This window comes from Eulemur rufifrons, chromosome 7 (genome assembly GCF_041146395.1).
Source record: "Eulemur rufifrons isolate Redbay chromosome 7, OSU_ERuf_1, whole genome shotgun sequence".
Classification (NCBI taxonomy): domain Eukaryota; kingdom Metazoa; phylum Chordata; class Mammalia; order Primates; family Lemuridae; genus Eulemur; species Eulemur rufifrons.
In genome coordinates this window covers 250621889-250646073 of record NC_090989.1, presented here as the reverse complement: position 1 = coordinate 250646073, position 24185 = coordinate 250621889, and the positions used below count along the sequence as shown (strand labels likewise).

Sequence of the window (24185 nt, the reverse complement as noted above, 5' to 3'; positions counted from 1 at the left end):
ATTACAGGCGTGAGCCACTACACCCAGCCTATTTTTCTTACTATATATAATTATAAAGAAAATAATGAACATTTTTTACCAAGCTCCTCATAGACCTCCCCAAAACCCCTCAAATGCCCCTGTGTGTTCTGCAAATATTATAATTTTATCTTTGTGCCATGACATAAAAAATTTGGGAAGCAGTAGGAGGTATTAACTTATCTAAAAAGGTAAATAGAATGATGTCCTTAGAAAATAGGAGGAGTACATTATGTTGGATTCCCCCAGAAGCAGACACTGACACAAGGATTTGAGTGCTAGTGGTTTGTTTAGAGAGGATCTCAAGAAGTACCAGTATGGGAATGAAGAAGTGAAACAAGGATGGGAAGGAACCCAGCACAGGATGGATCAATGTGCAGGATGCCTTTCTGGGAAGCTGAGGCTGTCTTGCTGGGGAGACAGTGCAGTACATGCTTCAAAAGTGTTTAATCCCAGGGGTGAGAAAACAAGTTTATCCACCCACGTCTTTACATCATTTTCATTACTTCTCCCAGGAGCATAAATCCCTTCACTTTTGGCCTGTATATGGTTAGAAAAGGCTCCTGGGGCCAGAGGAAGCCTGATGGCAATGTTGCAGTTCTTGCGGGAAGAAGTTTTTTGATATATAAAACATGCAATTAAATTTATATTTCACTAGGTCTTCGTTCTGACACCACTAACTTTTACGATTGTCCTGCCTCTCGCCCCTCCAGTCTTTTCTGCCTCCGAAAGAGAAAGCAGATAATAGTTTAGAAAGGGGCGGTAATGCTACACAGCAGGTATTACCTACAGCAGGAAGAATGGCCGTAAGGTTGTGAGCATTTCTTTATGAAAGGAGTGCCAAGAGGCTGCACGGCCGCCCGGAAACGGCCACCGAGTGGATTGCCGCCTTAAGTCTCTCTTAATTCAGAGACTGAGGTAGTGACAGGCGAGTGGCCCTCAGGCAGAGGGAGGCGCAGAGAATTCATCCCTACTGGGGTAACTACCGGGAACCTCACGGGGACCACAGCTCAGTGAGAGCCCTATCGGGGTGGGGCGCTTTTTGATTTAGGCATTGGCCGAGACCTTTTCAACCAATCCTCGGAGAGGCAGTGGTGACGTCACTTATTGCGCTGCAGCCGATCTATCTAACATCATCTTGCAGCGCCGGAAGTGGAGAAGCACGGGCGTACTAACGTGAACGTATCGGTCTCCGCCGTCTCGAGGTAAGGCAGTTGTCAGTCTATCTCCCCTCCCAGGTACCTGCGAGTGTGGGCCTTAGGCCGGGGCTGCTACTCTTTAATGATGTGCTTTGAATGATGCTCTCACGGCTTATTTCTCGGCAGACGTTGCTCCATCCTTCCCTTCTGTGCCCGTGGGCTGTTTCAGCGGACGCTTGAATTAAGAGGGTACAAGCGTTTTTGTTGCATGGATACTTTGTATAATGCTTAAGTAAGGGCTTTTGGTCACCAGAATAGTGTTCATTGTACTCAACAGGTAAGGTTTAGTCCCACCCCCCCACCCCCCCACTCTCCCACTCTCCAAGAATGACTTATTTGGGAGATACGATTCACTGCATTATACCTGAAGGATGTACAGGCATACCTTGAAGACATTGTGGGTTCAGTTCCAGACCATTGGAACAAAGCTAATATTGCAATTAAGTGAGTCACACGAATTTTTTGTTTCTCAATGCATATAAAGGTTATGTTTAGGCCGGGCGCGGTGGCTTATGCCTGTAATCCTAGCACTCTGGGAGGCCGAGGCGGGAGGATTGCTTGAGCTCAGAAGTTGGAGACAGCGAAACCCCGTCTCTACTATAAATAGAAGGAAATTAGCCAAACAACTAAAAATAGAAAAAATTAGCCGGGCACGGTGGCACGTTCCTGTAGTCCCAGCTACCTGAGAGGCTGAGGCAGGAGGATCGCTTGAGCCCAGGAGTCTGAGGTTGCTGTGAGCTAGGCTGACGCCACAGCACTCTAGCCCAGCAAGAGAGTGAGACTCTGTCTCCAAGAAAAAAAAAAAAAAAAAAAAAAAGGTTTACATTATACTGTAGTCTAAGTGTACAATACATTATGTCTAAAAAATATACACACCTTAATTAAAAAATACTTTATTCCTAAAAATGTGCTAACAATTATGTGACCCTTCAGTGAGTCTTTTTTTCTGGTGGAGGGTCTTGCCTCAATGTGGATGGCTGCTGACTGATCAGGTTGGTGGTTGCTGAAGGTAGGGGTGGCTGTGGCCATTTCTTTTTTATTTCTTTTATTTTTATTTTTAATTTTTTTTGAGACAGTCTCCCTCTCTTGCCTGGGCTAGAGTGCCGCCGCGTCAGCCTAACTCATAGCCACCTCAAACTCCTGGGCTCAGGCGATCCTCCTGCCTCAGCCTCCCGAGTAGCTGGGACTACAGGCATGCGCCACCATGCCCGGCTAATTTTTCTATTTATATATTTTTAGCTGTCCATATAATTTCTTTCTATTTTTAGTAGAGACAGGATCTCGCTCTTGCTGAGGCTGGTCTTGAACTCCTGAGCTCAAACAATACTTCCCGACTCGGCCTCCCAGAGTGCTAGGATTATAAGCGTGAGCCATTGCACCCGGCCTGTTTCTTAAACCAACAATGCAGTTTGTGACATCGACTGACTCTTCTTTTCACAAAAGATTTCTCAGTGCCATGCAATGCTGTTTGATAGCATTTTACCCACAGTAGAACTACTTTCAAAATTGGAGTCAATCCTTTCAAACCCTGCTGCTGCTTTATCAACTGAGTTAATGTAATACTTCGATATCCTTTGTTGTCACTTTAACAATAATCACAGCATCTTCAGCAGGAGATTTCAAGAAACCATTGTCTTTGCTCATCCATAAAAAGCAACTCCTCATTCATTAAAGTTTGATCATGAGATTGTAGCAATTCAGTCACATCTTGTCTCCACATCTAATTCCAGTTCCCTTGCTATTTCCACCCCATCTGCTGTTTCTTCCTCCACTGAAGTCTCGAACACCTCAAAGTCATCCATGAATGAATTTCTTCCAAACTCCTGTTAATGTTGATATTTTTGATCTCCTCCCATGAATCATGATTGTTCTTAATGGCAGCTAGAATGGTGAATCCTGCCATGGCATCTCAGTTGGGGGAAAAAAAAAAATAGAATGATGAATCCTTTCCAGAAGGTTTTCAATTTACTTTGGCTAGATCTATCAGAGGAATCACTTTCTATGGCAGTTATAGCTTTATGAAATATATATAATTTTTTGGGAATCATCTCTTACAAATATTGCTTAAATTATATGACTTGAAAGTCGAGATTACTCGACCCATGGGCTGCAGAATGGATGCTGTGTTAGCAGGCATGAAAACAACATTAATCTCCTTGTATATCTTCATAAGAGCCCTTGGTTGACCAGGTGTATTGTCAATGAGCAGTAATATTTTTGAAAGGAATCTTTTTTTCTGAGCAGCAGATCTCAACAAAGGGCTTAAAATATTCATTAAACCATACTGTAAACAGTTGTTCTGTCATCCAGCGTTGTTGTTCCATTTATAGGGCACAGGCAGAGTAGATGTAGCATAATTCTTAAGGGCCTTAGGATTTTCAAAATAATAAATGAGGATTGACATCAACTTAAAGTCACCAGCTACGTTAGCCCCTAACAAGAGAGTCAGCCTGTCATTTGAAGCTTTGAAGCTAGACATTGACTCCTTTTGAGTTATTGAAAGTCCTAGATGGCATTTTCTTCAGTAACATCAAAGATTGCTGATCATGGATCACCATAACAGATATCATAATAACAAAAAAGTTTGAAACATTGTGAGAACTACCAAAATGTGGCACAGAAACATGAAGTGAGCACATGCTGTTGGAAAATGGTGCTGAGAGACTTGCTTGATGCAGGGTTGGCACAAGCCTTCAATTTGTAGAAGGTGCAATATCTGTGACGCATAACAAAGTGTGAAGTGCAATAAAGTGAAGTATGCTTGTATGTATTTATATCTGGGGGAAGGAAGGAGAGAGGGAAGGGCAAGTGGGACTAGTTCTGTGAAGAGCAGTGGGAGGTGAAATAAGAAACCACTGTGGTTTTAGAGTATGAGGGTCTTAACTTCAAGCCTGAGGGATCTGAGATTGATCAGGGCTGGGCAAGTTTCCAGGACTGTGATGGATATTATGGTAGCCCCTAGCCACATGTGGTTATTTAATTTTAAATTTAAATTAAATAAGATAAATCTAAAGTAAAAAATTCAGTTCCTCTGTTGCATTAGCTACATTTTAGATGCTTGATAATGGCTACCTTATTAGACAATGCAGGTTTAGAACATTTTCATCATTGCAATGAAAAAGTAGAGAAAGAAAATCATGTTTCAAAAAATTTATAGAAAGTACAGTCATTATTGGATTCTAGCTTTGTCCATCATTTTTGAGTTTTATTTACCTACAGCTTTTTGACATTGGTCCTTCTTAAATTTTTTCTCCTCTGAGAGACATGATCTCCTAAAAAAATAATGATAGTACGACCATGAACTCAGGCCTTCTACAGCTTTCTCCAGAAGATTTTGAAGAACAGGGGAGAGTGTAAAAAGAAGATCACAGCCTCAGGCACCTGTGAAGAGCTGGCCCCACAGATCATTAAGGAAATTTCTTGCTGACCTCCTATAAGCAAGGACAATTGTTCCTAATGTCTAGCACCTCAAACTAAAGCCTATCTGATTCCACACTAATAATGAATTACAAGTTTATCTTACAGGTAACAGAACTGGAGACAAATCAGGCATTGTTCCATCTACCCAGGGACATCTACGTAGTTGATGCTTTCTTCACTCCCTTATTTTATGTAAAATGTAGATTTCTTGGGCCTCACGAGAATGTAGCCACTACCTCATTACCTTTTTCCTTTTCTCTGTATGCCTTTAAAATGCTGGAGTTTCCAACAACCCCTTTGGAAAAAACAGCCACAGCTTGTCTGCAGTTTGTGTTTTTTCCCAGGTGCCTCCTCAGAATCTTGGCTTAATAAACCTCCATTGATTGAGATTTTGCCTCAGTCATTTATTTGAGTTGACAGGAAAAAATTCCGTTGGACAGCACTGTTCAAGGTTATCAGATTTCAGACCATATGTGGCCTATCAGATCACTTGGGTTCTTTAAGAAATAATCAGAATTTCTTTCTGACCAATTCCCACAACTCTGGATTGAAAGGTATACAGGTGAAAAATAGAGAATTGGGATTCACCATCTACATGAGAGGATGTATGGGATTGCCCAAAGGGCAGAGCAGAGCATTCCAACTTAAGAAGAAGAACTGAGAAGGAGGGGAAGAGAGAAAGAAGGAAAGAGAGCCTGGGTAGGGTTATCATCTTATCATTCACTTGCATATGTTTATTGTATGCTTGCTGTATGCCACATATTGTATTAGGTGCTAGGGATATATTCATAAGCAAAAATGGGCATGACCTCTGCTGTCATAGAGTTTCCGGTTAATGGAATTTCACTGGAGGGACTGGATTGAAGATTCAGGAATACACATCTTTCTGTACTCACCATATTCTAAAACACTCCATTCCTTAGAAGTTGGAACTGGAGATTGAAAAGGGCACAGATCTTGTTTAAAGTTAGCTGCGTAAGAATTGTGCAGTCACTGCTTCAGCTTCTCAGGTGGTAGTAAATGTTAGGTCCGGAGCCGAGAGGGAGGTGTAGCAAAATGCTGTTTATTTTGAGCATCTGGGTGCAGATGGGTGGAGGCCTAAAAGAGCATCCACCATGAGGAAGGGGAAAGCCTTGGGTTTAATAGAGGGTTTTTCCCTGGGTAGTGAGCAACTGGGCCAGAACAGCTGCTGTAATAAATACTTTTCAAACAGCCAGTTTCTGGGACCCGTGCATTGGTCTCATCCTGCAGAAATGGGGGCAGGTAGCTTGATCCTTATCAGCGGGGATAGGAATGCCAGCATCACTGCAACTGTCTGTGGTCAGAGTTAGATTTACAACCTCCGGACACTCCAGACTCCTGCAGCTATTGTTTCACAAGCCTAAGTTTTGCATTAACCGCATTCCATCCTATACATACTTTCAGGTTCCCACCCGGAACAAACCTAACAGTAAATAGGAGCATCATAACTTGAGAACTTTTGGGGAATAAAGTGTGTGTGTTTGTGTTTGTGGAGGGCAGGAGGGGTAGTTCCTATTATCCTGCATCAGCCAGCCATGCTCTCGAATCCCCATTGGATTCCTCCTTGTCCCTCCTATCAAACTGTGCTCTCTTCTGGCTTCTCTTACTGTCAACGTGAGAGTCAGTTACCACATGACTTATTTCCCAGTGCCTAATGAAGACATACCTCACCTCTCAGTCCTTTACATGCTTATTCATTAGTTTCCAGCAAGTGCAAACAGATGTCCCTTGGAACACATAGCATTTTAAAGTGGGACCTGGCTGTAGCATTATCATGATTTGAGGCTCCAGGTTTAGGATTTTAGAGTTACAGCTGACTTTTAATGCTCTTGCATCAACTCTTTCACAGAGACCTGCTGAACTGCCTTATGGACTTCTCTGGCCCACATTATATTAACAGCCTTCTGACTAATCTCTGACTACAGATTTCTCCACTTCTAGACTGCCTACACACAGCTGTTGGCAATGATTCTTTGAATTCTCTTGTTTCATCTTACTGAACCACTCAAAACCTGGCAGTTGTCTCCTACTGATTACGTTGAATGTAAACTTCAGTCTAGTGTTCTTTCAACACCTCTGCCTTTTTTTTTTTTCTTTTTTGACTATGGGGCAGCTCCTCTGGTTTAGCCAACTAAGTCTGCTTTCTGCTTCTGGACTCATGGCTTGCCACTGCTGAAATCTGTGCTATCACTTGTGTTTTTTAAAATGGAATGCCTTTCCCACTCCTTTTTGTTTTTATCAGTCCCCTTGGCTCCAGGTCTTCTCCAACTGGGTGGTTTCTGGAAGCCTTTCCTGACTAATAAAGGACTTTACCTACTTAGCATGCATGTACACACACTAATCCATTTCCTATGAATTTGTACTGAAAGGGACGGCCTTGCAAAAATAACAGGAAAATAGCTAATCCCACAATTTCCCCAGTAAAGATTAAAGATCTATCCTATGAGTTCTCTCACTAATAGGCACCTTGCAGGAGTTCTGTTTTGCACAACTTCTGAAGGAAGCTGAGTGGACAGAAAAGAGATGTAAATCTATTTCAAAATTGTTTTTTTTGATCCCTCCATATGGTGAGCACCTACCAGGCTTTCCACCCTAACAGTACCTCCTCAGCTCTCATTTGCTCAATGTACTTTACATGGTTTTGTTTTTGCAGATGGTAATGAAACGCTGCTTTTTAAAAATTGGGCTTCTTTTTTCTATGTTTATGGACACAAAACTTGCACAGAGGACATAAGTGCAGCCTTGACTGTAGACAACATTCCTGGGAGAGGTGTGTTAGAGGCTTGAGCATTGATAAGGTTCTAGAGTCTCAGAAGGCATCCCAAAAATCTAGTACTGTCCCTGCCCATAATTCCCTTTTACGCCTCCCTGGGTGATCTCATCTTTCTTTGCCTCAGCTTCTGTGACATGTTGGTGGCTCTCAAATATATACATTTAGTCCATTCCTCTCTCCTGAGCTTCATACCTATGTATATATATCCCAGCTTGACCCTTGGATCTTCCACAGGCCACTTAAACTAATTATATTTCAATATGAATCTGCCCCACTGCACTCCAAGCCCCTCAAGAACAGGGTCAATGTCCCTGTTTTATTTACCCTTTAACCCTCAGCATGTAGCCTAATGTCCAGCACATAGAGCATATCATAAATGTGTAACAAATATTTGGTTGCTTAGCATGATTCAGGCAGGGAGATAAATACTTAAACACATTATCATATTTAATCCTCACAACAGCCTCCTGAGTCCTGTCATTATGGTTTATAGGTGAGGAATTGAGACTGGGGAAGTGAAGTCACTTGCCTCAAGATGAACAGTTGGTAAATCACATGTGTTGTGGTGCTGGGGTGTGGCCCTGGGGGACTTGTGCTAGTGGATCTGTTTTTCCAGTGATTCTCTTGTTTTGTCTTTCAGAGTGATGATGCGGGTGTGCTGGTTGGTGAGACAGGACAGCCGGCACCAGCGAATCAAACTACCCCATTTGGAAGCAGTTGTGATAGGGCGTGGCCCAGAGACCAAGATCACTGACAAGAAATGTTCTCGTCAGCAAGGTAACTGGTCATAGGAATGTGGAGAGTACCATGTTTGGTTTTGTAAGATAGTGATAACCAAAGATGCACATTTCCTGAGTGCTCTTTTTTTTTTTTGTTTTTTTGTTTTTGAGACAGAGTCTTGCTTTGTTGCCTGGGCTAGAGTGGCGTGGCATCAGCCTAGCTCACAGCAACCTCAGACTCCTGGGCTCACGCAATCCTCCTGCCTCAGCCTCCAAGTAGCTGGGACTACAGGCATGCGCCACTATGCCTGGCTAATTTTTTCTGTATGTATTTTTAGTTGTCCAGCTAATTACTTTCTATTTTTAGTAGAGATGGGGTCTCACTCTTGCTCAGGCTGGTCTCGAACTCCTGACCTCAAGCGATCCTCCCGCCTCGGCCTCCCAGAGTGCTAGGATTACAGGCGTGAGCCACCTCGCCCGGCCCCTGAGTGCTCTTGAAGGGAAACCTAATGTCTGCCAAAAATAAAACTCAGAAACTGAGCTCCTTTAGCCAGTCCCAGGGCCCTATTTATTACTGATTCTGTCCTCCCAATGTGGTAACATTCAAGGCAGGGTGGCCGACGGTTGGGAGCAAACAGGTTCTACCCTGTTACCATGGGATGGTGGAATTGTGTCCTGAACCTTGCTTTACCCAGGGAGATTGCCTGCTGGGCAGCAAGACAGATAAACTGGAGTCTCCAGGTGAAACCATGTATGAGAAGTGATGGGATGGTGCCATTCTTTATATGTTGCTTCACATAGAGGGTAGTATCTTTATAAGACTATGGCATCCAGCTCTTGTTTTTGTTAGGGTTTAATGAAATGAAAATCCTTGCCTTCAGGAAAAAGCCTTACCGTGTACCTTGTTTTTTCCTGTAAACTTTGGACATGCTCACTGCTGCCTGCAGTGTGACTGCCATGGCAGGGTTTCCCAAGTGTTCTAGACTTCACAAGTTGGAGTCTGCAGCACTGATTATGGTCTTTCTTACATGAATTAATTGAAGTGGAGGGAAAAACAAAAGCCATGCTTGAGCTGGCTAGGCCCAAGATACCAAAGTAGCAGCTGCTTCTCTCTCTGTCCCCCTCCTCACAGCAGCAGTTGTAGGGGCATATGTGTATATCAGCCTGTCCTTCCTGGTGAGTAGCTGTGGTGTCTCTTCTGTGCTCCCTGTCTCAACCCCAGATATTTTGTTCATTTATCAGAACAGGAGTGTTTAATGTTACTGCTTCTCACACATGCTCAGACTGTTCTATCTCTGCAGTCCTCTTTCTAGAACGTTCTTTCCACTCCTACCCAAGGCCAGCTGAATTTCTATTTTCTAGGAAAGTATCTTTTACCTTTTTCTCTGTTGAAGGTATCTGATGATTTTTTTTTTTTTTTTTTTTTTTTAAATACTAGTGGAAGCCTGATTTCATCCTGAGCCAAGGGCTTGTGAGAGAAATGGGTTGTCTTTCCTGGCTGCAGAGTCTGATCCTGAGCTGGCCAGGGGCTCTGGAATAGGAAAACTTGTGGGGATTCATTGAAGCTGCCTCATGGGGATATTAGCAATAGCTAAGGGAGTATGTATGCAGTTGGATATTTTATTGAAGGATTTGAAGCTCTTAGAGATTGGTGGGATTTGGAGCCCCAGCTACCTGCATGACAGGCAATTGCTCATAGGTCTGTGAGGAGACATCTGTCCAGCTGCCTCCTGCAGTGAGCCTCCTTTGTCCTTTAGGGAAAACGGGAGCAAGTGCTTGGTTCTTTGTTGCATTTGTGTTTAACTTTTTCCAATCTCTTTCAGTGCAGTTGAAAGCAGAGTGTAACAAAGGATATGTCAAGGTAAAGCAGGTATGTGTGTTTGTAACTTGGGTTTCCAATTTATACTTGGTTTTCTTATGCTATTGGTTTTAGAGTGTCTGTGCCAGCCAATGAAGGCTTCTCTTGTCATGTGTGGAAGTGATGGAGTAATATAGGTGAACTTTAAGCAAGGTGCCTGGCATATAGTAAGTGGTTAACATAGCAGTGTCTATATTGCTATTGATGTTATAATTATTTTCTGATTTTTTATTTTATAGGTAGGGGTCAATCCCACCAGCATTGACTCAGTCATAATTGGGAAGGACCAAGAGGTGAAGCTTCAGCCTGGCCAGGTTCTCCACATGGTGAATGAACTTTATCCATATATTGTAGAATTTGTAGAAGAGGCAGAGAGCCCTGGCCTGGAAACACACAGGAAGAGAAAGAGGTCAGGCAACAGTGATTCTATAGAAAGGGTTGCTGCCCAGGAAGCTGAGCCTGGTACAGGGCTGGAACCTGGGAGCAGCCCTAGCCAATGCTCTGTGCCCCCAAAGAAGGGAAAAGATGCACCTACCAAAAAGGTGAGGGTAGTGTGATTGGTAGGTGATGTGGAGATTAAATGAGATATAATGACTGGTTAATTGTTTTGTACACTGTAAAGCCCAGGCATGTGTGAGAGGTTATTAAACATGATGAAAGAGTCACTTGTTTGTGGCATGATGATCACTTGGATGAATGTCCCTTTGTGTGCTTTTCTCTTGAATTCCTGAGGTGAGCCTTTGAAGGTAGGGCAATAATGGCAGTGTACTTAATATTGAACAACTAAAATGGGTCAGTTGTTTATATATCTATAGAATGTTGTAGTGGATCATATACTAATTCACATGCTGATGTCAAAGTGGAAACTTGGTCAGGCTGTAGTTGGAGTGTGAGAGGGCAAAGAAGATGCGACTCATGCTCTGGCATTTCTGGTTTTCGTGTAGACAGCCAGCTCTGAATATAGGAAGGCAGCGGGGAGGGTTATGGTCCTAAAAGGCAATGGATTGAAGTAAAGGGGGTCTAGTTTAATTCTCAAAAACAAGCTTATTTCCAAGTTTGGTTGGACTTTGCTATCATATAATTAACTATTGCCAAATTTAATTATTGGCATTTGTAATTTACATTGCCCTTTTTCGTTTAGGAATCATTAGGCCATTGGAGTCAAGGCTTGAAGATTTCTATGCAGGACCCCAAAATGCAGGTCAGAATAAAATTTTGAAATTTAAATACATTTCATGTTGTAAGTGACAATTCCACAGAGGTCATGATTACAAATGAAATCAAAGGATATCAGTCCTTCAGAATAAAATTCATTTTTTTTGGCTATTCTGTGAGAACAAGTGGCTTTTCCCAGTGATAATAAGGTAGCAACTGGAATTCTTTGGAGGAAAGCTAAGTTCTTCAAATGAATATCCCCTCTGCCTTGTCCCTTTTAAAAATCTGGGTACTATTCAGGGAAGTTGTGTTAACCTTAGGGTGGTCCCTTTCAAGGGAGCATCAGAGATAATGTATTGTGACTGTAGTGCTGCATTGCCCTGGGATTAGTAATGATGTGTCATCCTTAGAGAAGCCTTTGAGTTCTGCTTTGATTACATCCTGGTTGACAAGTGGGCAGTTCTGCTAGGGCTCCTGAGAACATGTGTGTATGTGTCACACAGTCTGCTATGTTAGAGTGGAGAAGGATGCATTTGAATCTATGCTTGCAGAGCTTTTTACATCAGATCCTTGGGAATTATTTTGTTCTCTGCATCTTCTGTGTATTCTGTATAGTGCGGGGGTTGAAAACAGACTCTGGAGTCAACTTGATCTGGTTTGGAATCCTAGGTTTCCCACTTACTAACTATGTGACTTGTGTAAGACACTCAATTTATCTGAGTCTCAGTGCTCTCATCTCTCAAAACTGGGATACTAAAACCATTTGCATAAGATTCTTGTGGGCATTGAGTGACTTAAGGAAATGACAGCACCTGGCAAACAGAAGATTCTCAGCAGATGTCTGTTTCTTTCTCTTGTGCCCTTCTGCTAGGTTTACAAAGATGAGCATGTGGTGGTGATTAAGGATAAGTACCCTAAGGCCCGTCACCACTGGCTGGTCTTACCATGGGCCTCTATTTCCAGTCTGAAGGCTGTAACCAGGGAACACCTTGAACTCCTCAAACATATGCACACTGTAGGAGAAAAGGTGATTGCAAATTTTGCTGGGTCCAGCAATCTCCGCTTCCGATTAGGCTACCACGCCATTCCTAGTATGAGGTAAGCTATGTGGGGAGTGCTGGTGCCTCCTGGTTCTGTCTTGGTGGGCAGATAGATTCAGTCTGGACTTGCAGAGTGTGCTGATTGCCCTGAGGCCCAGGGGAGGAGGGTGGGATGTGTCCAAGGCAGGTGGGCAGAAGCTTCCACCCCTCTTCCTGACTTGCCTGCGTCTGCCTATAATTCAATCACACGTGGTTCTTTGTTCCTCTCAAAATTTAAACCTTTGAGAGCCTAACATATGAACTAGATGAAGCAGCTTCATTACCCTTCAATGAAGAATTGTGATCAGTGGTTTTTATCAGATTCTTCAAAGTCATCTGTAACCCCAAAATGATTAAGGACCATTTCTCTAAAGGAAGCAAACATCATAGACTTCTGTAATGACAGCTTAATAGATCTAAGATTTGAAATAAAATGAGAAAAAAGTGTACAGTGTTTTCCTTTGGCTTATACCCAGAAGGATTTGGAAAGGAATGATTCATTCTTTTCAAAGAATGCAGGCAAGGCAGATATCCACAGTTGCTTTGATCTAAGCAGTGAGATTATGAGACTAGATTTTAGAGTTTTTACCTTGTTTCTAAAAAAATTTGATAAAATATGCATAACATAAAAATTTTAACCAATTTTAAGTGTACAGTTCATTTATATTAAATATATTCATATTACTGTGTAATCATCGCTGCCATCCATCTCCAGAACATTTTTCATCTTCCCAAACTGAAACTCCATATCCATTAGATAATAATTCCCCATTCCTCCCTCCCCCAACTCCTCGTAACCACCATTCTACTTTCCGTCTCTGTGAATTTAACGATCCTAGGTACCTCATGTAAGTGGAATCATACAATATTTGTCCTTTTGTGACTGGTTTATTTCACTTAGCATAATGTGTTCACGGTTCATTCACATTGCAGCAAGTGACAGGATTTTCTTCAGTATTGTTTTCCTTTTTTTTTTTTTGAGACAGAGTCTCACTCTGTTGCCTAGGCTAGAGTGAGTGCCGTGGCGTCAGCCTAGCTCACAGCAACCTCAGACTCCTGAGCTCAAGGGATCCTCCTGTCTCAGCCTCCCGAGTAGCTGGGACTACAGGCATGCACCACCATGCCCGGCTAATTTTTTCTATATATATTTTTAGCTGTCCATATAATTTCTTTCTATTTTTAGTAGAGATGGGGTGTCGTTCTTGCTAGGCTGGTCTCGAACTTCTGAGCTCAAACGATCCGTCCACCTCAGCCTCCCAGAGTGCTAGGATTACAGGCGTGAGCCACCGTGCCCGGCCTGTATTGTTTTCTTAATTACCAACATTTACATTTTATTTAGTGGATAATCACAACTTAGATGACTGGCTACTTTAATCAAATGAAATTTTTCTGCCATATTTTTCCCTCATCTATAGTCTGTCTTTTAAATTGAGGCATAACTTACATACAGTAAAGTACATAATAAGATGTATAGTTTGATCAGTTTTCACAAATGTACACTTTTTAAAAAATTATTTATTTATTTATTTTTGAGACAGAGTCTCACTCTGTCAGACCTGACTAGAGTGCAGTGGCGTCATCATAGCTCACAGCAACCTCAAACTCCTGGGCTCAAATGATCCTCCTGCCTCAGCCTCTCATGCAGCTGGGACTAAAGACATGTGCCGCCATGCCCAGCTGATTTTTCTATTTTTTGTAGAGACAGGGTGTCATTCTTGCTCAGGCTGGTCTTGAACTCCTGGCCTCAAGCAATCCTCCTGTCTTGGCCTCCCAGAGTGCTAGAATTATATGAGTGGGCCATGGCTCCCAGCCTACAAATGTACACATTTGTGTCACTATCATTCTGATTAAGATACAGAACATGCCTGTCCTCTTATCCTAGAAAGTTCCCTCGTGCCCCTTTCCAGTCAATCCCCCTTCAACCACCAAGCATTGTTCTGGTTTCCTTCAACATAGATAATTTTTTTCTGTTCGAGAGCTTCATGTAAATGGAATCCTACATATGTACTCTTGTTTTGTTCTAGCTTTTTGGGGTCAGCATAATGATTTTGAGATTCATGTGCATTATTGTATATATTCTGGATATACTTTATTATTTTTTTCTCTTGGGTAAATAATTAGAAGTGAAACTGCTAATTCATAGGGTGGATGTATGTTGTACCTTATTTTAAAAATATATATATATTTTTATTGTTAAAACCTTATTTGAAAATTTAGTAGGACCAAACTGAGCAAGAGTGAGACCCTGTCTCTACTAAAAATAGAAAAAATTAGCCAGGCGTGGTGTCGCATGCCTGTACTCCCAGCTACTTGGGAGGCTAAAGCAGGAGGATCACTTGAGCTCAGGAGTTTGAATTTGCAGTGAGCTATGATGATTCCACTGCATTCTAGCTGGGGCGACAGGGCAAGACTCTGTCTCAAAAAAAAAAAAAAAAAAAAAAAATTTAGAAGTCACCCATAATCCTGTTTCCCTAATGCAGAGCCCAGACTAACAGAGGCCTTGGCCACTGAGCCTGAGTTCTTTTTCATATTATAATCATGGTGTCCATACCTTTCTCATATAATGAATGCAGTTGTGCTAAAGAGAATGCTCAAAGCAAGAGCTGTGGCAGATGTGTGGGGGAAGCAAAAAGAGCAGTAAGGAAAGTTGGCACTTCCATACCCTTTTATGCTCACTCTTTTTTTTTGAGACAGGGTCTTGCTCTGTTGCCCAGGCTAGAGTGCAGTGGCATCATCATAGCTCACTGCAACCTTAAATTCCTGGGCTCAAGTGATCCTCCTGCTTCCTGCTTTAGCCTCCTGAGTAGCTGGGACTACAGTTGTGTGCCACCACACCCATCTAATTTTTCTGTTTCTTGTGGAGATGAGATCTTGCTATGTTGCTCAGGCTGGTTTTGAACTTCTGGCTTTGAGCATTCCTCCCATCTCAGCCTCCCGAAGTGCTAGGATTATAGGCATGAGCCACTTTGCCTGGCATATGCTCACTCTTAATGATGTAATTTTGAATAAATAAACATGACAGAAAGGAAAAGATTCTAAGCAAATAATTTATCCCATAGTAAAAGTAATGTTTTGGATTTAGACAATGCAAAAAAATAAAATATGAAGCAGAAGAATGGCCTGTCATAACACTACCACTGACTAAACTATAGACTTTATTTGAATTTCACCTGTTTTTCCTATAATGTTCTTTTTCTACTCCAGGACCCAGTCCAGGATCTCAGATTGCATTTATTTGTTGTCTCTCTTTAGTCAGCCCCAGGCTTCCCCAATCTGTTATAGTTCCTACTTCTTTTTATGACCTTGACACTTTCCATAAAAACTGGCTAGTTGTTTTGTAAAATGTCTCTCAATTTGGGTTTGTTGGCTGTTTTCCATGATTAGATTGAGGTTATGCTGTTGTTTTTCTTTGCCAGAAATACCACAGAAGTGATATTTGTGATTGTGTCCTTATCAGTGCATCATATCAGGGGGTGCATGATGTTGAGGTGGTTTATTACTGGTGATATTAACCTTGATCATTTAGTTAAGGTGGTATTTGCCAGGTTTCCACACTCAAAGTTACTGTTTTGCTTTTTGTAGTTGGTGAATATCTTGAGGGAGATATTTTGAGACTATACCTATATCCTTTTTCTCCACAAACTTGTGTGCCCAATGATTTTTGCATCTGTTGGTGGATCTTGCCTGTAATAGTTATTACTATGATATTTACCCAATGGTGATTTTATACTTCCCTTATTTAATTTATTAATTAAAATTCTTCTGTGTGGAAGAGCTGTCCCTTGTTCCTCATTGTTTATTTATTGAATTATTAGAATGAACTTATGGATGTTTATTCTATAGGTTGTACTTCAATACTATTATTATTTATTGTGTTGCTCAAATTGTTCCAGCTTTGGTCACTGGAAGCTTCTTTACGCTGGCTCTTGTGTCACTTTTTTTTTTGTTTTTTTAAGAGACAAGGTCTTGCTCTGTAGCCCAGGCTGGAGTGCAGTGGCATCATCATAGCTCACTGCAACCTCCAACTTCTGAGCTCAAGGGATCTTCCTGCCTCAGTCTCCCAAGTAGCTGGGACTATAGGTGTGTACCACCATGCCCAGCTAATTTTTTTATTTTTTTGTAGAGATGGGGTCTCCCTATGTTGCCCATCTGTGTCATTTTGATATACCTATGGCATTTTTTCAGCACTTCCTTATTTTCTGACCCTACAAGATGTTCCAGACTCATCTTGTATTTTTTGTGTTTCAGCCCTGAAATGAACCACTTCTCCAAAGAGCCCTCTTTTGAGGGCTCCAAAGGCCCTTGTTTTGGAGAATGGTATTTATAAACCCAGACTTGGGCACTAGGTTTCTGTAATGAGAAAAGTGGCTGATTCCAGGGTGTTCTTGCTTCTAGGTCCTCTCAGCAGATGGAGCCAGGAAATACACATATGGATCCTAATTCACGCAGACACATACACATCTGTAATTCTGTATTTATCTATCTACCTCTATATGTATTTGGAAAACCGTGAGTTCATACTGATTCCAGTCCAACTCTACACGGTTCATTTTTATTAACCCTTTTCCTTTTTGGTAAATTCTTTCTCTAAAACAGTGAGAAACCTGGCTTTTATTAGTTATAATAAATTCCCTTGTTCAATTTTAGTATACATGTAAAACAGTTACAGAATTGGTAGCTGATACCCTTGTGAGAAAGACATTTATTAACTAGAATACAGTATTTGTGTAACAGTTCATTTTCCCTTTAGCCTTTGAGTATCCAGTCAAAACACTGTTTGTTAAAGTTAGGTTAGTTATTTTCTTCCTTACCAGCTTTAGTCTGGTTCCGTTATTCATTTGTAATACAGTTATGCTTATTTGTTACTGCTTATCTTCTACTTTGAATTCTGTACACATGCTGATTGATTTTGATTGTTTATTGTGGGAATGTGAAATATTACTTATTCTGAGAATGAAAGCTTTATAAAGAGGCATTCTACTTGGTTTAACATGTTTAAAAGAGAACTCCAAATTTTCTTCCCCAAACCTGCTTTTTACCTAACCTCTGTCTCAGTAAGTGGCACTGCCCCAAATCAACATCCAGTCCATTAGTAAGTCCTGTTGATTCTATTCCAAAATATATTCAAAATAGGCCTGCTGCTTGCCATCTCAACTACTACAGCTCAGCTCTACTCGAAGCTGTGATCATTTCTGGCCTGGACTGCTGCTGCAGTAGCCTCCTGACTGGTCTCCTTTTGTCCCTCCTTGCCCATCCTACAGTTCTTTTTCCACACAACAGCCAGCATGATCTTTTAAGAGTATAAATCAGGCTGCCCTCCCGGGCTGGGTTTGTGAGGAAGGGCCTAGGTCTGAGCTTGTTGTGGCGGGGCTTGTTGAGCACTAGGGCTTGCATCCTGCCATCTCCTCTGCCCTGGCTTCACTCACGTCTTGTCTCCAGCTGGCTGGATATGGGGAAAACCTGCCGGAGCCATGGAGGATGAGGTGGTCCACATTGCTAAGAAGACGGACAAGATAGTACAGAAGAATGCGGCTGGAGCATTGGATTTGCTAATGGAGTTTAAGAATATTCCTGTGACCTTGGAATTGTTACAGGCTACAAGAATTGGAATGTCAGTTATGCTAATGGCAAGCAGAGTACAGATGAAGTAGTTACATCTTTAGTAAAGTCTCTTATCAAATTCTGGAAAAAGTTACCATCAACTGAGAAAGACCTTGAAGAAAAGAAAAAGAACCTGCGATTACTTTGCAGAATAGCCTTGAAACAAGAGAAGAAAGTAGCTCTAGTGGCAATGTAAGCAACAGAAAGGCTGAGACAAATGCTTAAAATACTATGTTTCCACCCTTTCGTCCTGATTCTTTGTGTTAAAGTGTTGGGGGATACTTGCTGCAGCTCTCCAAAGGATGGCTACTGCTATTGGAGCTGATGAGGAAGAATTAGGATCTCAAATTGAGGAAGCTGTATATGAAGAAATAAGGAATACAGACATGAAATACAAAAATAGAGTATGAAGTAGGATATTAAATCTTAAAGATGCAAAGGATCCAAATTTAAGGAAAAATGTATTGTGTGGAATTATGTCTCCTGACTTATTTGCTAGAATAATGGCAGAGGAAGTGACTAGTGATGAGCTCAAAGAGATGTGGAAAAACTTGACCAAAGAAGCCATGAGAGAGCATCAGATGGCCAAGATGGGTGGAACCCAGACTAGCTTGTTCACATGTGGGAAATGTAAAAAGAAGAAGAATTATACTTACACACAAGTTCAAACCGGTAGCGCTGGTGAACTCATAGCATTTGTTGTCCCTAATGAATGTGGAAATCAATGGAAGTTCTGTTGAGTGGAAGAGTTGGCAGAATGTCTGGACCATGAAGAAAATGGATTTTGTAATTAGCTTTAAAACTAGGCCAAGCAACGAGTTTTCATGCAAATCAGATTTTTTTTTTTTTTTTTTAATTTTAGACACAGGGTCTTGTTATGTTGCCTAGTGAAGTACAGTGGCTATTCACGGTGGCATGATCATAGCACGCTATAGCCTCAAACTCCTGGCTCAAGCAATCCTCCCATCTCATCCCTGAGTAGCTGGGACTACAGGCACGTGCCACCATACCCTGCAAATCAGATTTTTAAAGCAACATATATTACTTGTGTTAATTTTTGTTTTTGACCTGGTATTCCTCCTTTCATTGTCTTCTATAGTTTCAGATCAGTAGGGAGACCATATCATAATTGTACAGTATCTGTTTCAAACTTTTTTTTTCATTTTTATAAGTTGATATGAAACTTTTATTAAACTTCTGGCAATTTTTATTTTTTTCTTATGTGAAAATGTACCTTAACTTTTTTTATATCCTGAAACATACACAGTAGACATTCTCTGTTATTCTCTGTTAATATATCAGTGGAAATTACTTTTTTTCCATATTGGCATGCACCTACAGATATTTTTATTTATTTATTTATTTATTAAGATCTAATCCCATGACAGATTAAGCCTCTATAAATATTAAAGGAGGAGAAAAGGTAATATAATTTTAGGTTTATCAAATATAGTATATATTTAAATAACTTCACCAGCTTATCTAAATTCATATAGCCACAGCATAGGTCATTAAAAAATTTGTACATAATATTTGAACTCGCATATGAATTTGGTTTAAATTATTGTGTCCACAGGCCTGGAATAATTAATTAGATATTATCTTGCCTGTGTAACTAACTGTGATCATCATTTCTTATAATTTTTTTGTACATGTATATTTATATTACTTAATAGATTTTACTTTTGGAAACATGACTTTGAAATTAGTTTGGTTTTGTTTATTTACCTGTTTGACTTTGAAGTGTATTTTAGTTTTGCAGAACACTTTTAATTTAGTAGGCTTTTCGTAAATCCCCTTACAGGCAAAGAATGAAAGCTTCTGATGATTTTTTTCCCTCATAGGAAGACATGGTGGGAAGAAAATGTTCATGTTTTAGTATAGTATAGTTATTGTAACAGTTCATGACTTGATTTTGGAGATCTATACTGACCAAGGGGTAAGCTTGTGGATTATATATATCATTAAAGCTGTGGTCTTTACTTATGGAGGATGACAGAAAATATTTTTGTCTTGGGTCTGATATTTTTTTCTGTTACATGATGAATGAGGTTATTGAACAAACTAAATATATGGGCTATATCAACTAGTTTTACAGTCCAGATCTTACAATTAAGTTTTAGTTTTTGTTTAGGTGTGTACCATTTTCTCTGTTGAGAATAAGAAAAAAATGGTTTTCATGTAGGTTCCTTAGGGTGCACTTGTTCTAGCACATTTTAAAGACTACCATTACAAAGTCTACATTTTGTCATGTTGAATTTGCATTTTATCAGATATCTATAGAAAGACCTTAGGACATTCTTTGTACTCTCCTTTGCTTTCCCTTTCCAATTTCTTTTTTTATATATATTTAAAAAATTATTATTACTATTATTATTTTTAATATAGACAGGGTTGCGGTTTTTTGCCTAGACTGGTCTTGTACTCCTGGGCTCAAGCAGTCCTCCTGCCTCAGTCTCCCAAAGTGCTGGGATTACAGGCATGAGCCACCATAGTAGGCCCCAATTTTTTTTTTTCCAAGCTTCTACACAGCAGCACCCAATTTCTTACTGCAAATCATTTTGATGTAATACAGAAAACAGCATTTAATTGTCCATGTTAAGGCTTTTTTTTTGTTTTTTGTTGTTTTTTTTGAGACAGAGTGTCACTCTGTTGCCTGGGCTAGAGTGCCGTGGCATCAGCCTAGCTCACAGCAACCTCAAACTCCTGGGCTCAAGCAATCCTCCTGCCTCAGCCTCCCGAGTAGCTGGGACTACAGGCATGCACTACCATGCCCGGCTAATTTTTTCTATATATTTTTAGTTGTCTGGTTAATTTCTTTCTTTCTTTTTTTTTTTTTTGTAGAGACGAAGTCTCATTCTTGCTCAGGCTGGTCTCGAACTCCTGAGCTCAAACTATCCTCCCGCCTCGGCCTCCCAAAGTGCTAGGATTACAGGCATGAGCCATGGCGCCTGGCCTGTTAAGGCTTAACATGGACACTGGTACCAACCCACCTCTATTTTGTCAGTTCATACTTTAACCTTTTGTTTTATCATTTCAAGAATAAAGTGTGTTTTTGAAAGAATGTATTTAAGAATAATAAAATAGTTCCATTTTAAAATTAAGTGATCCATTTAAAAAATTGTCGTTTGATAAAGGTTTTTGTTATAAGAAAGTATAAATCAGATAATAGCACTCTCCTGCTTAAAATCCTTTAGTGGTTCCCCCATGTAATCAGAATAAAATGCAATCCCCTTGCCAGTCTTTAAAACTCTTTATGATCTCTTTCCTGCCTAATCTCTGCTCCTTGGCTCCAACAATCTAGGCTATATGACCTTCTTTCTGTTTCTTGGTTGTACCCAGGTGTTTCTCATCTCAGGGCCCTTGCTCTTGGCCCCTCGACTCCCTGAGACAGTCCTCCTGCAGACCTTGCTTTCCTGGCTGCTTTTCAGCTCAAGTCACTGCCTGGGAGAGGCTTTCCCTGAACATTCTAACTACAGAGGCAGCTTCTATCCAAAGACCCTCTCTATCCCATTTCCCTCTTTTATTTTTTCTTAGCAGTGTTACCTATTGGAATTTTCCTTATTTATTTGTTTACTTATTTATTATTTGTCTTCCCTCATTAGCATATAATTGCTATAAGGGAAGAAAAGGCTTTCCCTATTTTGTTCACTGCTAAATTCCCAGTGCCTAGAATAGTGCTTGGCCCTAGTAGATATGTATTGAACATTAAATATTCTCAAGTGATGAATGAATTGAATGGATACGCTATCAATACTTACGTACTCATACTTTTAGTTTGTCATTTTGAATAAGCCATAGTTTTTAATGAGTTAAATAGTGATTTTTTTTTCTTTCAATTAGCCATGTACACCTTCATGTGATCAGCCAGGATTTTGATTCTCCTTGCCTTAAAAACAAAAAACATTGGAATTCTTTCAATACAGAATACTTCCTAGAATCACAAGGTAAACAGTGTTCTTCAGTTTTTACATTTTTTTCATTTTCTCAGGTGTTCTTATACCTGATTCAGTTGTTTCCTGAAACAGCAACCTGGCCTCAAAAACCCATGGACAATGTTGTGTTCCCTATAAAGAGAGCCCTATAAAAAGAAACTGGATAATTTGGATTGTAGTACAATTACCACTTTGCTGTGAGCAGCCTTCTTGGGGGACCCAGAAAGCTGTTATGTTGGAGTTAAGAAGTGTTTTATTGTGACGACAGGGGACTTAATGGTTGTCGTGAGAATTACCAGAGTTAATAGATACAAAAGCTCTGAATAGTTCTTTGTCTCTTCTGCCATCACTTGGGCAGGAGCTTAGGGGCTGCCTTGTGTCAGGAGTGGTTAATTAACAGGGAAGGCTGTGCAAATGTAGATGGAAGCATTTCCTGGTCTGAATACTTCTGGAACTTCAGTATTGCTGGGATGTCAATGATGACAGTTGCCATTTACTAAGGGGTAAAGCACTGTGATAAGCTCTTGACGTAGTAACATGGATTGCCTAGAATGTGTCCCAAAGGAATGTATCATCCCAAAGGTGTTATACATTGCTCAGATTTAGAATCTGATCAAGCTCATTTTTCTTATCAGGAAGTCTCACCTCAAGCTTACTAGCTTTAGAATACCTGGCATATTGATTGAAGTCATGTTTTCTCTTTTTTGTATCTTGTATTGTTTTTCCAGAGTAGCTGAGATTTGAACTTTTCTTCTTTGCCTACAGCTGTGATAGAGATGGTACAAAAGGCTGGTAGAGTGACTGTCCGAGATGGGATGCCTGACCTCTTGAAGCTGCCCCTTCGTTGTCACGAGTGCCAACAGTTGCTGCCTTCTATTCCTCAGCTGAAAGAGCATCTCAGGACGCACTGGACAAAGTGATTCTGCAGAGCCTGAACTTCTGCCTCGAGTGTGGCCGATTGTTTGGAGCCAACTGCTGGCACCTGTTGTGGGTTGCTTGTCAACTTTTACTCACTTCTGAAGTAAAACATGCAGCTTTTTTACAAAGCTTATTCTCTTCTTGAGTGGCCACAATGTACGATGAGTTGAAATGTTCAGGAATTAGGAATTTGGGTTTGTCATGGATGCGTTTTCTGGTGAGGGTGGTAGGGACATGCCAGATCTCCCCCATCTCCAGGACCCATGTCAGGTCTGACAAATGGGAGCAAAGCCATGGTCACTCTCATCTAGTGCAGAATATAGAAGCAGAGGGCTGGTTATATGTTTCTGTTCCTTATATTTATCCTCCCTTCCTGGAGGCCTGGGGCACCCTTTCATCAGAGTAGCTAGAGTGGTCTCTTATTTATCCTGAAGGCACTAATGGGTCTTGTTTTATGATCTTAGTCTGTTCTGTAATGTTCATCTTCCCTCCTTCACAGGGAAGGCTTGGTTTCTCCCGTCCTTCTACTCCTTTCTATTCAAGATCACGCACATGCTCCCTTCTCAGGAAGTCTGTCTCATTTGTTTTTTGCTGTGGGCAAAGAGGCTAGATGAGGGGGTTGAGGGTAGAGTTTTCTTCTAATCTCAGGGGTTCCTGGCTGGTAAGGAAACACTTGGCCATATGTTCATTGTGGTTTAGCTGTTAAGTCTTCTTGCTGGTCTGCTTGGACCTGTTGTCTGAAAAGAAAGTTCATTTGTTTGAGGCATCTCTCCTAAGTAGTTGAAGACTATTGGAAGTTCAGCTGACAATCACAGAGTACGTTCTAATACATGAAAAGGTAATTGGTGAATGAAAAAAATTACATAGAATCAACTTTATTTTTCCCTGAGAACAAATTTGGATGGAAAAGTTGTATCAAGTTGGTTTTTGGTTATTCCAGAACCAAAGGTAAAAGGAAAACTAAAAAGTTGTTTTTGATCAAATTGTGGGGATGTGACTTCTTACTCTTGAGTTGTAAGAAAAAAAAAAAACACCCTTAATAAGAGCTACTCTCTGTAGAGAGAAAACCTCAATTCATAGAGACCATATTTGACCTCAGTGTTTTTCACAAACAAACAAGATGCCACAGTGGTTGCTTGCTGAGCGTGGGTATAGTAATAATTAGTTGTAATTAATGATTATAGCAGCTAACATTTGTCCAACTCCTATGTGTCCTGCATTATGCTAAGCATTTTATTCGAATTCTCATTTAATTCCCCCTGTATGTAACTCTATGAAGTAGGTACTATTGTTATCCCCTTTAATGGGTGAGGATCTAATACTCTATAAAGGGTTCTGGACTCCAAAGTTGGTCTTTGTTCTGATGCATCAAACTCATTATTTTTCCTATCGGTTGAACAGTATAAATGCAGGACTGACCATCAGGGGCCGTAGAACCCAGGGACCTTGGACCTGTGCTAATCAAATGCTTTCCATGGCATTTCATTGA

The 24185-nt window shown here is 40.7% G+C and overlaps 1 protein-coding gene and 1 pseudogene across 7 annotated transcripts in view; both read left to right on the top strand.

Moving 5' to 3' along the window:
• The window catches only part of APTX (aprataxin), a 29901-nt gene extending 6264 nt beyond the window's left edge, over positions 1-23637 (top strand). The window contains exons 1-8 of one of the 7 annotated variants that reach the window (XM_069474340.1): positions 1161-1223; positions 8072-8208; positions 9974-10020; positions 10248-10334; positions 11150-11209; positions 12035-12261; positions 21687-21790; positions 22544-23637. In XM_069474340.1, the coding sequence (XP_069330441.1) occupies positions 8076-8208; positions 9974-10020; positions 10248-10334; positions 11150-11209; positions 12035-12261; positions 21687-21790; positions 22544-22698 (813 nt within the window). In that variant the 5' untranslated portion in view covers positions 1161-1223; positions 8072-8075 and the 3' untranslated portion in view covers positions 22699-23637. Of the gene's footprint in view, positions 1-1160; positions 1224-5328; positions 5337-8071; positions 8209-9973; positions 10021-10247; positions 10551-11149; positions 11210-12034; positions 12262-21686; positions 21791-22506 lie in introns of those variants that run through there. The other 6 variants (XM_069474335.1, XM_069474338.1, XM_069474337.1 and 3 more) reach the window with 6 other exon arrangements.
• Positions 17714-18678, top strand: LOC138388386 (transcription elongation factor A protein 1-like; annotated as a pseudogene).
• Positions 23638-24185: the final 548 nt, after the last annotated feature.